Consider the following 17,761-nt stretch of genomic DNA (forward strand, 5'->3'; position numbering starts at 1 on the left):
TTCTAACAAAATAGCCACTTTCGCTGTTTGTTACTAACGTTATCAAAACTGACTGCAATTGCGTTCCTACTCGGTCGGGTTTGCCGCAATGCACCCGGACGCAAGGGGCCTAACTCTGTACAAGGACATGCAAATAGCTGGTTATGTGCACTGACAGTATAAGAGGGTAGCTTGCATACGTTTCTATGTAACTGCGCATTTGTATAATGTGTTAGAATTGAACCTTGTTCTTAATACCAGTACTGGTGGTTGTCTTTTGTGGAAGAGCAGAGCTCCTCTCTCATCACATCATATGATCACTCCTATTAAGGATCTAGACAATGCTAGTTAAATTAAACAAGGACAATGACATATCCTACTCAGAATGCCAGCATGTCTGATGCCACAGCAGAACAAAGATCAAACTGATTTGGCCTCCAGGGAGGGTTTCAGGAGAATCCCATACAGTTTCTCAGCCTCAGATAAGTGTGGGTTAAAAACTCTGCTGTAAGTGTACAGAGCAAGTGATCACTTCTTCTAAAGTCCAGCCAGCAGTTTAAAGTCTGTTAACCAACTTGTGTCTTTGCGCAGCTTCAACAAGATGTATCTTATCCTGTGGAACGCGGCTGTTCTGGGAATTCTGATCCCGCAGGTGCTGGGCATGAAGATAAACTATGATGGGTAAGAATTTCATTTTTTATATCAGATAGGAATCATTGCTACATTTTATTAAACACTGCAGATCTGCATTATTGGTGGTGCTTGAGTGCAATAAGATTTTAATACTTGTTATGCCAGTTTCCTTGTAGTTCCAGTCTTATTTGCATTTTAGACAGAATAAAAAGTAATTAATTTTGTGTATGAATAAAAATTTCCAAAACAGGATAGTGTTTGCATGCTTTTTCTGTTTCAATACCCCTATAAATCTATTCCATAGATCTGTCACCGCATTGTAAGTGCATGTGTGTCCTTGGCAGTTTGTTCCTCTGGCAGCTGGGCTATGTGAGTGCATTTCAATCATTACTGCTGTGACCTGTGCATCAGGTCCAGTAGGAGAACAGGTCATACTGCTACACTTACAAAGATCTTCAATCATTAACCTTCAATTTTAAATAATATCATTCTCTATAAAAATAAAAATAAACATTTCCTTCAAAATGAGTTACCATTGAAAAGTGACTCTACATGTTTCCATATACTGTAAGTATGCACACATTCTTGTATTCAGCTTGCTATATGTGGACATTCCCCCTTTGAGGTTTATTTAGCAGATGACTCGGGAGTTATGTTTGTTGACCTCTCCATCAACATTATACATTAAGAATTTATAATGGGTTGAACTTTTGTACCTTGTTTGTTTTTTCTGTCTAAATGTAGCTATGTATGTAGCATCACATAGTTATAGTGCCGTACAACACCGAGAGCAGAGCAGTAAAGGCAGCTGGTTCATACCAGCAGGCATGGACAAGAACAACAGCTTTGATTGTCCAAAGCCTCCCTGGAAGCCTTAGCCTGCATTGTTGAGCCACAATTGTCAAACCATCATTCCTTTACCCTGATTAGCTCAACTGACATTGTCGACATTGTCCTTATTGTCCTAGGGATCATAATAGCACTAATAATATTAGATAATTATATACACAGTACAGACCAAAAGTTTGGACACACCTTCTCATTCAAAGAGTTTTTTTTTTATTTTCATGACTATGAAAATTGTAGATTCACACTGAAGGCATCAAAACTATGAATTAACACATGTGGAATTATATACATAACAAACAAGTGTAAAACAACTGAAAATATGTCATATTCTAGGTTCTTCAAAGTAGCTACCTTTTGCTTTTGAATACTGCTTTGCACACTCTTGGCATTCTCTTGATGAGCTTCAAGAGGTAGTCCCCTGAAATATAATATAATATATACATATACACAGGGCTGCACCGCCAATTAGTCAAGGTGAGGTGATCGCGTGGCCCTAGTGACAAGTGGGGGGGTAGCTTCAGGGTACAGGGAGATGAGCGCTTCCATTGTGGAAGCGCTCATCTCCTTATTCATCTGTATCACCGTCCTCAGGACAGCGATACAGATAGATGCTGCGGGGCAGGGGAGAGGCGTCTCCCTTCCCCCGTTCCTCTAATAGGCTGCAGGCTTAGTGCATCCGAATTCGATTCACTCATCTCTAGTCGTCAATAGGGATGAGCTAATTGACTTCGGAGATTCACATAAAATTTTGTTTCAATACTGTACGGAGCAAGATGACCCTTAGTTATTACTTCGCAAAGTCTTGAGAGACTTCACATAATAACTTCAGAAATTGATTTATAATGTAAAAAAACATTTTCCGAACTCGGGTTCGGTTCCAAGTAGTACGAGAGCTCCGTACAGCATTGAAACAAATTTGTATGCGAATCAACTTTGGATGTTTCATCCGAAGTCGATTCGCTCATCCCTAGTCATCAATATTAGATCCCACCAATCAGCTGTTCTGCAGTAGCTCCTAACTACACAACTGAATACTACAGAACTGATTACTGCAGAGCTATTCCCATTCACTTGAATGGGAGCAATGCTGTAATAACCATCTGTGCCCACTACACAATGGAAAGAACTATCTAGTTCCAGCACCTATTTCAAGTGGCAGAGCTACTGCAAAACAGCTGACCGGTGGGGGAGTTGGGGCCGGGACCTATTGTAATAAGAGGCCATCAATAAATAAAACCCTGAGAACCCCTTTAACGGCACCAGCTCAATATACTGTACAATTGTGGGGTTTTCAAGCAGGTCAAAAAAGTTTACAAGTTCCAAAAGAAAAGTAGTACAATTGTCAAGAAGGAAACTTGCACATTATTTGCCTTGAAAGGATACCAATTGAAGGACTTAATTAAAGAAGGACAAGATGTTCCGAAGAGCATTACGGAAATAGATAGGTGTGCAGCAGAAAGACATGGTATCATCAAGCATGCTCCAGAGTAAGCAGCGGCATTACATTTTGCCAGCGTTCATGATGGAGATATTTTATCATTTATTGTTCAAGGTCTTGAGTTAAGGCTCCTGTGAGGGGAGGGGAAAAAGAAGGGAACTATAGAATGGGGAATCCTTCTGGATGTTCCAGTTGAATACCAGCACTCCATACCACCTGAACTGAACCAAAATGATTTGATTTTACACTATTATCTATTTGTTGGGTTATATATGACTTATGGTTTTGCATTTTATTCTCTGTTGGATGGCTATTAACTAATTATTTGTAGAATATTTATGTTTATTAAGTTCAATCCAGTCCTGATTTTTCACATGTCTGGTCTGTATATTTTTATTGGCTGCTCAACATTAGAAATGTCGCGAACATAAAATTTTCCGTTCGTGAACGGCGAACGCGAATTTCTGCAAATGTTCGCGAACCGGGCGAACCGCCATAAACTTCAATAGGCAGGCCACAGTAGTGATGGAAAAGTTGTTTCAAGGGGACTAACACCTGGACTGTGGCATGCCAGAGGGGGATCCATGGCAAAACTCCCATGGAAAATTACATAGTTGACGCAGAGTTGGATTTTAATCCATAAAGGGCATAAATCACCTAACAATCCAATTTTTTTTTGAACAACGTGGTTTAAAACATCCAGTGTGTGTATACGATCAGGTATGATGTTGTATCGATCAGGTAGTGTAAGGGTTACACCCGCTTCACAGACATTGACAGACCAAACTTCCCTTTTAATGCACCGCAAACAGTCTATTTGCCCAACCGCAAACTTCCCATTTGCACAAGGTTGGATACCAAGCTAGCCATGTCCCGTTGATGTCATTGAAGGTTTCTTCCTCCACCCAGCCACGTACAACACCAAGGGTCCCCGAAAGGTGGTTTCGAACGGGGAGATGGTTAAAAAGACGCTGGCTCCCTCCCCTCTCACGCCCGGTCACTGCGTCTGCGCCATGCAATTTACTGTCACATCCGTGAGTGGTATTTTCTGTAGTACTATTCTCATCAGTTTAATCCCTGTATGGTCCCCAATCTGGGATCCATTTATTAAATAGATTTTTCGAACGGGGAGATCGTTAAAAAAACGCTGGCTCCCTCCCCTTTGTTTGAATCCACGCCACGGTCACTGCGTTTGCGCCGTGCAATTTACTGTCACACCCGTGAGTGATATTTTCTATAGTACTATTCTCATCAGTTTAATCCCTGTATGGTCCCCAATCTGGGATCCATTTATTAAATAGATTTTTCGAACGGGGAGATGGTTAAAAAAATGCTGGCTCCCTCCCCTTTGTTTGAATCCACGCCACGGTCACTGCGTCTGCACCGTGCAATTTACTGTCACACCCGATATGAGTGGTATTTTCTGTAGTTCTCTTTGCTCATCAGTTTAATCCCTGTTATGTCCCATATCAGGGATTGCCTTTTGTGAAAAAAAATTTAGGCCGGGCACCTTTGACTGCCTTCACAGTGACAGACCAAACTCTGATACACCAAACTGAATTGATTTTAGGAACCGGGAGATGGAAAAAGCAGCTTGGTCGGTCCTCTTACTCCCAAGTTGGGGCACTGCGCGTGCACGGAGCAATGTGCTTTGACACCCTATATGAGTGGTGTTTTAACTAGTACTATTCCTATCAGTTTAATCCCTGTTACGTCCCCTATCCAGGGACGTGTGTCAAATTTATTAATCATTGTCGAATTAACTAACCATTACGACATCCTGGAATAATTTAGTTCTGAGCTTTGTACTTGCTTTGTATTGGAATTGATGGGGATTTTTTAAATTGTCTGCATTATTTCTAATAAACTATTAAGAGACTTTATTATGATTTTTTTATTTTATGTATTAAAAACCCACCCATACAACTTAATTTTTTTCTTTTTATGTTTTTTCTATGAAAAATTATCCAGCCGATTGCTTTTGGTCTGATCATAATGAAGCTACGGCCTTATCATCTGGGGTGTGGCAATATTGCCAACACACACAAAGAGGTGATGATCGCTTCATTGTGATACGCAAGCCCCTTCACCACAACAATGTAACGATCACGAAAGGGAATTGACACTCGTATGTGCCTTTTTTTGTTTTGTTTTGTTTTTGCAGCCACAGTGCAGCACCAGAGGCCAGAAAAATTAGGCATGTACACATGCCTGAAAAATAATGTTATTGTTGCAGCCACTGTTGTAGCAGCGGCCGGAAAAATTTATGTTTTTAAGGCAGAAAGGAAACTAAAACATTGCGGCTTGAACCCTAGTTGGTGGTGGAGAATTCACGAAAGTCATCCGGTATGCAGACATTAAATACAGCAGTGTGGGGACCATTTTGAGGCCAAGGCATGTCATCAGGCCTTTGGTTAGTCAAATGTATCCCCCACTGTCAGTCCCTTTGGGATCCATGCCTCATTCATCTTAATGAAGGTGAGGTAATCAACACTTTTTTGACCGAGGCGACTTCTTTTGTCAGTGACAATGCCTCCTGCTGCACTGAAGGTCCTTTCTGACAGGACACTTGAAGCGGGGCAGGCCAGAAGTTCTATCGCAAACTGGGATAGCTCAGGCCACAGGTCAAGCCTGCACACCCAGTAGTCAAGGGGTTCATCGCTCCTCAGAGTGTCGATATCTGCAGTTAAGGCAAGGTAGTCTGCTACCTGTCGGTCGAGTCGTTCTCTAAGGCTGGGTCCCGAAAAGCTGTGGCGATGTGTGGGACTGAAAAAGCTCTGCATGTCCTCCATCAACAACACATCTGTAAAGCGTCCTGTCCTTGCCGCCGTGGTCGTGGTAGGAGGAGGATTACTTTCACTTCTTCCCCTGTTAGATTCCCGTTGTGCTGTGACATCCCCCTTATAAGCTGTGTAAAGCATATTTTTTAGTTTTGTTTTGAACTGCTGCATCCTTTCTGACTTTCGGTAATTTGGTAACATTTCCGCCACTTTCTGCTTATACCGGGGGTCTAGTAGCGTGGCCACCCAGTACAGGTCGTTCTCCTTCATCCTTTTTATATGAGGGTCCCTCAACAGACATGACAGCATGAAAGACCCTATTTGCACAAGGTTGGATGCCGAGCTACTCATTTCCCGTTCCTCGTCCTCAATGATGTCATTGACGGTCTGTTCTTCACCCCAGCCACTTACAACACCACGGGTCCCAGATAGGTGACAACAACGAGCACCCTGGGATGCCTCCTCAAAGCCACATTCCTCCTCTGACTCCTCTTCCTCATACTCCTCTTGCAGCGTTGCCGCAGGTCCGGCAAGCGATGATGACATGGCTGTTTCTGGTGGTGATGGTGACCACAACTCTTCCTCTTCACGCTCATCTACAGCCTGATCCAGCACTCTTTGCAGGGCACGCTCCAGGAAGAAAACAAATGGGATGAGGTCGCTGATGGTGCCTTCGGTGCGACTGACTAGGTTTGTCACCTCCTCAAAAGGACGCATGAGCCTACAGGCATTGCGCATGAGTGTCCAGTAACGTGGCAAAAAAATTCCCAGCTCCGCAGAGGCTGTCCTAGCACCCCGGTCATACAAATACTCGTTGACGGCTTTTTCTTGTTGGAGCAGGCGGTCGAACATTAGGAGTGTTGAATTCCAACGTGCTGGGCTGTCGCAAATCAAGCGCCTCACTGGCATGTTGTTTCGGCGCTGAATGTCTGAAAAGTGTGCCATGGCCATGTAGGAACGCCTGAAATGGCCACACACCTTCCTGGCCTGCTTCAGGACGTCCTGTAAGCCTGGGTACTTAGACACAAAGCGTTGTACGATGAGATTCAACACATGTGCCATCCACGGCACATGTGACAACTTGCCCAAATTCAATGCCGCCAACAAATTGCTTCCATTGTCACACACCACTTTGCCAATCTCCAGTTGGTGCGGGGTCAGCCACTGATCCACCTGTGCGTTCAGGGCGGACAGGAGTGCTGGTCCAGTGTGGCTCTCTGCTTTCAGGCAAGTCAACCCCAAGACAGCGTGACACTGTCATATCCGGGATGTGGAATAGCCCCTGGGGAGCTGGGGGGATTCAGTTGATGTGCAGCCAGACGCCGCAGCAGAAGAAGACTCAGCCGAGGAGGTTATCGAAGAGGATGGAGTAGGAGGAGTAGAGGAGGTGGCAGTAGGCCTGCCTGCAAGTCGTGGCAGTGTCACCAACTCCGCTGCAGAGCCACGCATTCCATGCTTGGCAGCCGTCAGCAGGTTGACCCAATGCGCAGTGTAGGTGATATACCTGCCCTGACCGTGCTTTGCAGACCGGGTATCAGTGGTCAGATGGACCCTTGCCCCAACACTGTATGCCAGAGATGCCATGACTTCCTTTTCAATCCCTGAGTAGAGGTTTGGGATTGCCTTTTTTGAAAAAAAAATTCGTCCGGGTACCTTCCACTGTGGTGTCCCAATAGCGACATATTTTTTGAAGGCCTCAGACTCCACCAGCTGGTATGGTAAAAGCTGGCGGGCTAAGAGTTCCGTCAAGCCAGCTGTCAGACGCCGGGCAAGGGGGTGACTCTGTGACATTGGCTTTCTACGCTCAAACATTTCCTTTATAGACACCTGACTGTGGGCAGATGAGATGGAACTGCTGAAGGTGAGAGGCGGAGTGACGGGTGGTTGAGAGGGGGCAAGGAGGACAGCAGTGGTTGACGTGGCTGAAGATGCTGGACCAGGATGAGGATGGTGGCTTTGAGCTTGTGTGCTGCTTCTACTCATCATGATGTGCGATCATGTGCCTTCGCAAAGCAGTTGTACCTAGGTGGGTGTTGGATTTCCCACGACTCAGTTTCTTTTGGCACAGGTTGCAAATGGCATCGCTGTTGTCAGAGGCAGACACACAAAAAAAATGCCACACTGCTGAGCTTTGCAATGACGGCATTCTGGTGGTGGCAACAGCATGCATTGATTGGCGTGCTGTCTTGCTGACCCCGGGTGCCGATACATGCTGTCTGACTGTGCCACTAGCTCCTTGCGTCGACCTCCCCCTGCTTCCAACTCGTCTCCTCCTTCTCTCTGTCTCCCCTTCTGAACTTTCCCCCTCTTCTTCTTCTCTTCGGGCAGGCACCCACGTGGCATCCACGGACACATCGTCATCATCAACCACTTCACTTGTATCTGACACCTCAGCAAAGGAAGCAGCAGCGGGTACAACATCATCATCATCATCACACTGTACGTCCATGTGTGTAATGCTGCCAGACTGAGACATATCCCTGTTATCTCCATCCTCTGGCAATAATGGTTGCGCATCACTAATTTCATCCAACTGATGTGTAAGTAACTATTCTGAGGGATCAAGTGAAGCGGCTGTATTGGTAGTGGTGGTGGTGGCGGCGGGCAGGAGAGTGGTAACTTGATAGCAGGTGACCAAAGCTGAGCTGGAGGAGGATGGTGCGTCAAGGTTCTTAGCGAAAGCTGTTGAAGATTGGGTGTCCTGTGTAAGCCAGTCAACTATTTTCTCTGAATTTTTTGGGTTCAGGGTACGTGGCCTCTGAACACTGGGCATTATTCCAGGGCCAGTGGAAATCACAGCACCACGACCATGACGGCCCCTGCGGGGTGGCCTGCCTCTGCCTGTCATTTTTTATTAGATAAGTGTTACTATGCGTGCAAGGTACTGTGCCACCCTATATAAATGGTGGGCACAGTACAGTCTGTGTGGGCCTGACACACACTGGCTTGCAACTGTGATTATATCACAGAAAAAGATGAAATAGAATTTTTTTTTATCTGCGAGGTATTTGTGAGTGAGTGACACCCTGTAACGGTATGAGTGGAGGCCTAGCCAGTGGCCACAATACAGTCTGTGTGGGCCTGACACACATGGGCTTGCAAATGTGATTATATCACAGAAAAATATTAAATAGATTTTTTTTTATCTGAAAGGTATTTGAGTGAGTGACACCCTGTAACGGTATGAGTGGAGGCCTAGCCAGTGTGGGCCTGACACGCTGCAAGCGTGTCCGTCTCCAAAGCAGAATTGGAGACTGAACTGAAACAAACTGATGCATTCTGAGCAGATCCTTTTCCATTCAGAATTCATTAGAATGCAAAGTGATCCGTTTTGGACCGCTCGTGAGAGCCCTGAACGGATCTCACAAACGGAAAGCCAAAATGCGAGAGCGAAAGTAGACTCAGGAGTAATTCAGGCTCAGATTGTGAATCAATCTGTGACCTCTACCCCCTCACGCCAGGTCTAAAAAAGTAGACGTGGCATGGGCGGTAATGGGCCGACAGGTCCGTTTCATTCATCATTTTCTATACCTGTTTTAGGCGTAGAAAATGGTCTAAATGTAAGACAGTTAGGAAGCCATCTTACATTTAGACTGACGCTGGATGCGACAAAGCTATGTAGGTGCTGGCGCCTCTACAGTACATAACTTTGGTGATCCACTGCCAGAGCAGGGTCATTATTAAGACCGGCATCTAAAACGCCGATTTTAATAAATTATAGCCTAAATGTCTACTCAAAAGTGTTAAAAAGATCTGTTGCAACAATTATTTTGACTCACAAACTCGGTAGCTAAAGGATGAAATTGAGAAATTAATCATTTTCAGATAATGTTACTAGTGATGAGTAGTGTTGGGCGTGAATATTCAAATCGCAAATTTTAATCGCGAATATTGCCACTTCGAGAATTCGCAAATATTTAGAATATAGTGCTATATATTCGTATTCTCGAATATTCTAGATTTTTTTTTCATCAGTAACCTCCCTTCTTGCTTGTGGGCCAAAGAGAAGGCTGCGATGTCTTTGTCTGAGCTTAGCAACATCCCTAGTAACCAACAGGAAAGTTGCCTACCCCTTACTATATAAGAAACTCCCCAGCAGCCAAATTCTGTAGTTTTATGAAGTTCTGAGAGAGACAGCAGTGTCATTGCTGTGCTCTGTGCTTTACTGTTTAATTACATTAGATAGTTAGTTAGCTTATAGATATATAATAAAGATAGTTAGTGGGAGATAGTCAGTGTAGGTTATATCCTGATATAGTGTAGCTGATAGGTTCCAGTGCAGGGTGTTAGGTAGTGTGACAATACTTAGTGCACCAATCAGTAATATGTAGTCAGACCTACTAAAATGTGAAGTTGCACAAAAATATGTGCATCATTAATTGCCGATTTGCGCAATTGCGAATATATTGGAGCACTCTATCTGCATATAAAGCTATTTTAATGTTCTACTATGCCAAGCATTTTCTCCAGTCTCAGGAAACTTCTAGCAGCATGAAAAATGTAGCAACAATGACCCACGCCTGTATTTGCTGCGCAATACGTGCATATTACATTGCCGATTTTCGCAATCAAGAAAATAATTTGCCAATAGATTACTGGGAGGGGCTGGAGAAGATCCAGTGGTCATGGTCCATATCTGAACCAATTACAAAGTTAGGGGTAGGTGGAGAGTCCTTAAAAATGATTTCAGGGATTTAGGTCAAAAGCTTAGGGCAAGGACCTCAAAGGTAGTATTTTCCAAAATACTGCCTGTACCACGGGCCACACAAGAAAGGCAGCGGGAGATTAGGGAGATTAACAAGTGGCTCAAGAACTGGTGTAGGAAGGAGGGGTTTTGGTTCCTGGAGAACTGGGCCGACTTCTCTATTGGCTACAGGCTCTATCGTAGTGACGGGCTGCACCTCAATGGGGAAGGGGCAGCTGTGTTGGGGAAGAAGATGGCTAGAAGGTTGGAGAAGTGTTTAAACTAGGGACTGGGGGGGAGGGAAATTACATTATAGGAGGGGAAGATAGTGCAGATAGAGACCGGGGGCAAGGTAGTGGGACTGGGGGAGGAATGGAAGGAGGGACTAGAACAGTTCAGAAAGAAAGGTGTAGGGTAAAAAATATACATAAACTTCTTAAATGTATGTATACTAATGCCAGAAGCCTGACTAATAAAACTGGGGAACTGGAATTAGTGATGTGTGAGGAGGACTATGACATAGTGGGAATAATTGAGACATGGCTGGATGATAGCTATGACTGGGCAGTTAATGTACAAGGTTACAGTCTGTTTAGAAAGGATCGTCAAAACCGGAGAGGGGGAGGGGTCTGCCTTTATGTAAAGTCCTGTCTAAAGCCCACACTCCGTGAAGATATAAGTGAGGGACATGAACATGTGGAGTCACTGTGGGTAGAGATACATGGAGCTTAAAACAATAATAAATTACTAATAGGAGTTTACTATAAACCACCTAATATACCAGAGTCCACAGAAAATCTACTACTAAATGAGATAGACAAGACGGCAAATCATAATCATAATGAGGTGGTTGTTATGGGGGACTTCAACTACCCAGATATAGACTGGGAAACTGAAACTTGTACATCTCATAAAGGAAACAGGTTCTTGGCAATAACCAAAGACAATTACCTCTCCCAACTGGTTCAGGACCCGACTAGAGGGACGGTCATACTGGACTTAGTATTAACCAATAGGCCTAACAGAACAACAGACGTGCAGGTTGGGGGACACCTGGGAAATAGTGACCATAAAGTAATAACCTTCCAATTATCATTCAAAAGAGCGTTTCTACAGGGAGGAACAAAAATACCAAACTTCAAAAAAGCTAAATTTAGCCAACGAAGAGAGGCCATAGGCCTAACTAACTGGGACAAAGTCCTCAAAAAAAAAATACAGCCACAAAATGGGATATCTTTAAAAGCATCCTAAAATCTCATTGTGAGTGGTACATACCGTATGGGAATAAAAGGTTAAGGAACAAAAAGAAACCAATGTGGATAAATAGAACTGTAAAGAAAGCAAATGACAAAAAGAAAGCATATAAAATCACTAAAACAGGAGGGTAGCACGGAAGCACTGAAAAACTATAAGGAAAAAAATAGAACATGTAAAAAACAAATAAAAGCGGCCAAACTAGAGACTGAGAGATTAATTGCCAAAGAGAGTAAATCTAAACCCTAAAATGTTCTTCAATTATATAAATGTTAAAAAGTATAAATCTGAAGGTGTCGGCCCTTTAAAGAGTAATGAGGGGGGAGTCGCAGAGAGCGACGAGGAGAAAGCAAAGCTGTTAAATATTTTTTTCTCCAATGTTTTCACGGAGGAAAATAAACTGTCAGATGAAATGCTGAATGTAAAAATAAATTCCCCATTAAAAGTGTCCTGTCTGACCCAGGAAGATGTACAACAGCGACTTAAAAAGATTAAAATAGACAAATCGCCAGGACCGGATGGTATACACCCCCGTATCCTAAGAGAATTAAGTAATGTCATAGCCAGACCCTTATTTCTGATATTTGCAGACTCTATACTGACAGGGAATGTCCCACAGGATTGGCGCATAGCAAATGTGGTGCCAATATTCAAAAAGGGTCCAAAAACAGAGCCTGGAAACTATAGGCCGGTAAGTTTAACATCTGTTGTGGGTAAACTGTTTGAAGGTTTTCTGAGAGATGCTATGTTAGAGCATCTCAACGGAAATAAGCAAATAACGCCATATCAGCATGGCTTCATGAGGGATCAGTCATGCCAAACTAATTTAATCAGTTTCTATGAGGAGGTAAGTTCTAGACTTGACAGCGGCGAATTAATGGATGTCGTATATATCTGGACTTCTCCAAAGCATTTGACACTGTACCACATAAAAGGTTAGTATATAAAATGAGAATGCTCGGACTGGGAGAAAACGTCTGTATGTGGGTAAGTAACTGGCTGAGGGATAGAAAACAGAGGGTGGTTATTAGTGGTACACACTCAGATTGGGTCACTGTCACTAGTGGAGTACCTCAGGGGTCAGTATTGGGCCCTATTCTCTTCAATATATTTATTAATGATCTCGTAGAAGGCTTGCATAGTAAAATATCAATTTTCGCAGATGACACTAAACTGTGTAAAGTAATTTAACACTGAAGAGGACAGTATACTACTACAGAGCCATCTGGATAGACTAGAGGCTTGGGCAGATAAGTGGCAGATGAGGTTTAACACTGACAAATGTAAAGTTACGCACATGGGAAGGAATAATGCAAGTCACCTGTACATACTAAATGGTAAAACACTCGGTAACACTGACATGGAAAAGGATCTAGGAATTTTAATAAACCGCAAACTAAGCTGCAAAAACCAGTGTCAAGCAGCTGCTGCCAAAGCAAATAAGATAATGGGTTGCATCAAAAGGGGCATAGATGCCCGTTATGAGAACATAGTCCTACCACTTTACAAATCATTAGTCAGACCACACATGGAGTACTGTGTACAGTTCTGGGCTCCTGTGAACAAGGCAGACATAGCAGAGCTGGAGAAGGTCCAGAGGAGGGCAACTAAAGTAATAACTGGAATGGGGCAACTACAGTACCCTGAAAGATTATCAAAATTAGGGTTATTCACTTTAGAAAAAAGATGACTGAGGGGAGATCTAATTACTATGTATAAATATATCAGGGGTCAGTACAGAGATCTATCCCATCATCTATTTATCCCCAGGACTGTAACTGTGACGAGGGGACATCCTCTGCGTCTGGAGGAAAGAAGGTTTGTACACAAACATAGAAGAGGATTCTTTACGGTAAGAGCAGTGAGACTATGGAACTCTCTGCCTGAGGAGGTGGTGATGGTGAGTACAATAAAGGAATTCAAGAGGGGCCTGGATGTATTTCTGGAGTGTAATAATATTACAGGCTATAGCTACTAGAGAAGGGTCGTTGATCCAGGGAGTTATTCTGATTGGAGTCGGGAAGGAATTTTTTATTCCCCTAAAGTTGGGAAAATTGTCTTCTACCTCACAGGGTTTTTTTTTTGCCTTCCTCTGCATCAACTTGCAGGATGACAGGCCGAACTGAATGGACAAATGTCTTTTTTCGGCCTTATGTACTATGTTACTATGTTACTAATATATGACGAATATTCGCCCAAATATCTACGAATAGGTGAGTTCATATTGCTGTGTTGAGACTCTTAAATGAGGCTCCACTGTGTTTTCTTTAGCTGGTCTCCTTAAGATCAGCTATTGTTTTGTTTGAGTAGTCTCCAAGGCATTGCTCCTGGTTAGCCAGAATCCTACTCCACACTGATGAGGGGCAACACCCCGAAACAGCTGTCTATGGATGGATAACCGGCTTAGGTCTTCCCCCTTAACATCCTTAAAGCTTGTAAAAGAGCGGGATCTTGACATAGGGGCCACTTAATATGGTGGATCTGGTGATCTCTGTAATGGAGACACCCCTTTGCTCGGTTTTCCTTCCTTTGAAGGATATCTGCCTTTCTCTGTGTTGAAGACTCATAACTGGGGCTCCACAGTTATTTTGCGTATTACTGTTTCCCAGGGAGCTTTGCATTTTGGATTGCTGTGTTGAGACTCTTAAATGAGGCTCCATGGTGTTTTCTTTAGCTGGTCTCCTTAAGATCAGCTATTGTTTTGTTTGAGTAGTCTTCCTCCAGAAAGGAAGGACGACCAGGAGTCTCCCTTAGGCCTACAACAAAGGGCAGGGGAAAAACAACACACAGATAAACTGAAAAAAAATGCAAAAGGGAAAGGATAACACTTAACTTTCCAGTAGCTATGGCAGCAACAGGAACTCAGCCGAGAACCAAACACCAGCAGACCACAGATACCACTTAACCGCCTCACGTCCGCCCATAGGATATAAACGTCCTATGGGTGGACGTCTATTTCTGACAGCACGTTTTAAAACGTCCTGTCAGAAATAGCAGCTGCACGCTAATCGTGCAGCTGCTGATCGGGTTGCCCGCTGTCAGTGACAGCAGGGCAACCCTAAGACAAGGCAGGGACAGTGCCCAGGTGTCCCTGCCTTCACGATCGCTGCAGACACAGCGCTCACCGAGCGCTGTGTCTGCAGAGCAGGAAGCGCTGTGCGCTTCCTGTTCCGGCCCGGGGGTCATGTGACCGCCGTGACCGGAGAGTGCAGGGGCTGTGTGAGGTCTCTCAGAGACCTCGATCAGCCCTGCTGTGAGGCTGTACAGCGCAGGATTGCTGCTGTACAGCCTCTCTAGGGGTGCATTTGTCCTGTAACTGGGGCTACTATGTCAGCCCCAGTTACAGGAGAAATCAACTGTGAAAAAAAAAAGAAAAAGTGAAGTAAATGTCCCCCAGAGGTCTTGTATGACCTTATGGGGGACGAAAAGTGTAAAAAAAAATAAAAAAAATAAAGGGTTGAAAAAATAAAATAAAATAAAGTTTCACATGTAAAAAAAAAAAAAGTTCCCAAGTTAGGAATAAAAAAAAAAAAATTAAAATAGAAAAAATAAAGTAAAATAGACATATTTAGTATTGCCGCGTCCGTAAAAACCAGCTCTATAAAAATATCACATGACCTAACCCCTCGGATGAACACCGTAAAAAATAAATAAAAAAAACTGTGTCAAAACAAGCAATTTTTGTCACCTTGCATCACAAAAGGTGCAACACCAAGTGATCAAAAACGCGTATGTCCCACAAAATGGTACCAATAAAACCGTCACCTCATCCCGCAAAAAATGAGCCCCTACATAAGAAAATCTCTCAAAAAATAAAAAAACTATAGCTCTTAGAACATGGAGACACTAAAACATAATTTTTTTGGTTTCAAAAATGCTATTATTGTGTTAAAGTGAAACAAATAAAAAAAAGTATACATATTAGGTATTGCCGCGTCCGTAAAAACCAGCTCTATAAAAATATCACATGAGCTAACCCCTCGGGTGAACACCGTAAAAAAAAAAAAAAAAAAACTGTGTCAAAACAAGCAATTTTTGTCACCTTGCATCACAAAAGGTGCAACACCAAGTGATCAAAAACGCGTATGTCCCACAAAATGGTACCAATAAAACCGTCACCTCATCCCGCAAAAAATGAGCCCCTACATAAGAAAATCTCTCAAAAAATAAAAAAACTATAGCTCTCAGAACATGGACACATTAAAACATAATTTTTTGGTTTCAAAAATGCTATTATTGTGTAAAACTTTAATAAATGAGAAAAAGTATACATATTAGGTATCGCTACGTCCGTAACAATCTGCTCTATAAAAATGTCACTTGACTGAACCCCTAAGGTGAACGCTGTAAAAATAAATAAATAGAAACTGTGCTAAAACAACCAATTTTTTGGTCACCTTGCCCCATAAAGTGTTATATTGAATGATCAAAAAATCATATGTACCCAAAAATAGTACTAATAAAACTGGCACCTTATCCCCTAGTTTCCAAAATGGGGTCACTTCTTGGGAGTTTCTACTGTAAGGGTGCATCAGGGGGCTTCAAATGGGACATGGCATCTAAAAACCATGTGGAGTTCCTTTCCTTCTGCGCCCTGCCGTGTGCCCATACAGCAGTTTACGACCACATGTGGGGTGTTTCTGTAAACCGCAGAATCTGGGTAATAAATATTGAGTTTTGTTTGGCTGTTAACCATCGATGTGTTAGAGAAAAAAATTGATTAAAATGAAAAATCTGCCAAAAAAGTGAAATTTAAAAATTTGATCTCCATTTTCCTTTAATTCTTGTGGAACGCCTAAAGGGTTAACAAAGTTTGTAAAATCGGTTTTGAATACCTTGAGGGGTGTAGTTTCTACAATGGGGTCATTTATGGGGGTATCCACTATGTAGGCCCCACAAAGTGACTTCAGACCTGAACTGGTCCTTATAAAGTGGGTTTTGGCAATTTTCTTAAAAATTTGAAGAATTGCTTCTAAACTTCTAAGCCGTCTAACGTCCTAAAAAAATAAAATGACATTTCCAAAATGATGCCAACATAAAGTAGACATATGGGGAATGTTAAATAATAAATATTTTATGAGGTATCACTTTCTGTTTTAAAAGCAGAGAAATTGAAATTTAGAAAATTGCGATTTTTTTTACATTTTTGGGTAAATTTGGGATTTTTTCATAAATAAAGGTGAAATATTTTGACTCAAATTTATGACTATCATGAAGTACAATGTGTCACGAGAAAACAATCTCTGAATGACTTGGATAAATAAAGGCGTTCCAAAGTTATTACCACATAAAGTGAGATATGTCCGTTTTGCAAAATTTGGCCTGGTCAGGAAGGGGGCAAAGGGCCCAGATGGGAAGTGGTTAAGCTATAAACCGCACAGCATTGTGGGAGAAGCAACTATAAATAAGGAAAGTTAAATGACCACAATAGCAACACCTAGGTTAGAGGTGTGGCCAGTATCAGAAACAATACAGACATCTATTGCTCCACAAGGAAATCTGCCAGATCAAAGCACGTGTTGCCAGTCTCACAGATCTTCTGTCGTGGGGACGTCCGTATTTCTCGGTACGTCCGTAACAGCTTCTTTACCGAACTTTGATAAGAAATTCGATTCGTTCGAAATTACTTCATCGTATTCCATTGTACTGAGCGGGTGCAATGATGGCGAACAGCGATTGCGCTGCCCTTGTCTTTTAATCCATCAGATGCTGTGTTCAACCCTGACCGCAACATCTGAGAGTCACATTCAGCCTATCAGGGGCTAAAACAAAAAAATACATACTGCCCTCATCCATTTAATCACGGAGAGGCTGTAGCAGCCATCTTGATTGAAGAAAATGTCCAATTCTTGTGCGCTTGACGTGATGAAGGCCCGCAAAATGTGATGACGCTGTGATGTCATAGGTCAATGTCCCCGATGAATCCTGAAAAGGAGGAAATATTTTAGGGCACAAAATATTGGCAATACAGACAGCATAATGAATATACAGTATATATAATAACAGAATCAAATCATTGTTTATTAGGAATTAGAGAAATGTTTAGAGAAATTACTCCATAGCTTTGTAGGGGGAGGTTGGGGAGATTATAGGGCCAGAATCAGTTTATTATGCCCTTTCCTACAGCCATTATCTGGAGGCAAG

General features: G+C 42.7%; 1 protein-coding gene across 1 annotated transcript in view; it reads left to right on the top strand.

Annotated features, from left to right (window-relative positions):
• The first annotated feature begins 321 nt into the window (after positions 1-321).
• CPO (carboxypeptidase O) overlaps positions 322-17,761 on the top strand; it is a 268,545-nt gene continuing 251,105 nt past the window's right edge. Inside the window, exons 1-2 of the mRNA XM_040441046.1 lie at positions 322-486; positions 571-660. Coding sequence (XP_040296980.1) covers positions 365-486; positions 571-660 — 212 coding nt within the window. The 5' untranslated portion in view covers positions 322-364. The remainder of the gene's footprint in view (positions 487-570; positions 661-17,761) is intronic.

This window comes from Bufo bufo, chromosome 7 (assembly GCF_905171765.1).
Source record: "Bufo bufo chromosome 7, aBufBuf1.1, whole genome shotgun sequence".
NCBI lineage: Eukaryota > Metazoa > Chordata > Amphibia > Anura > Bufonidae > Bufo > Bufo bufo.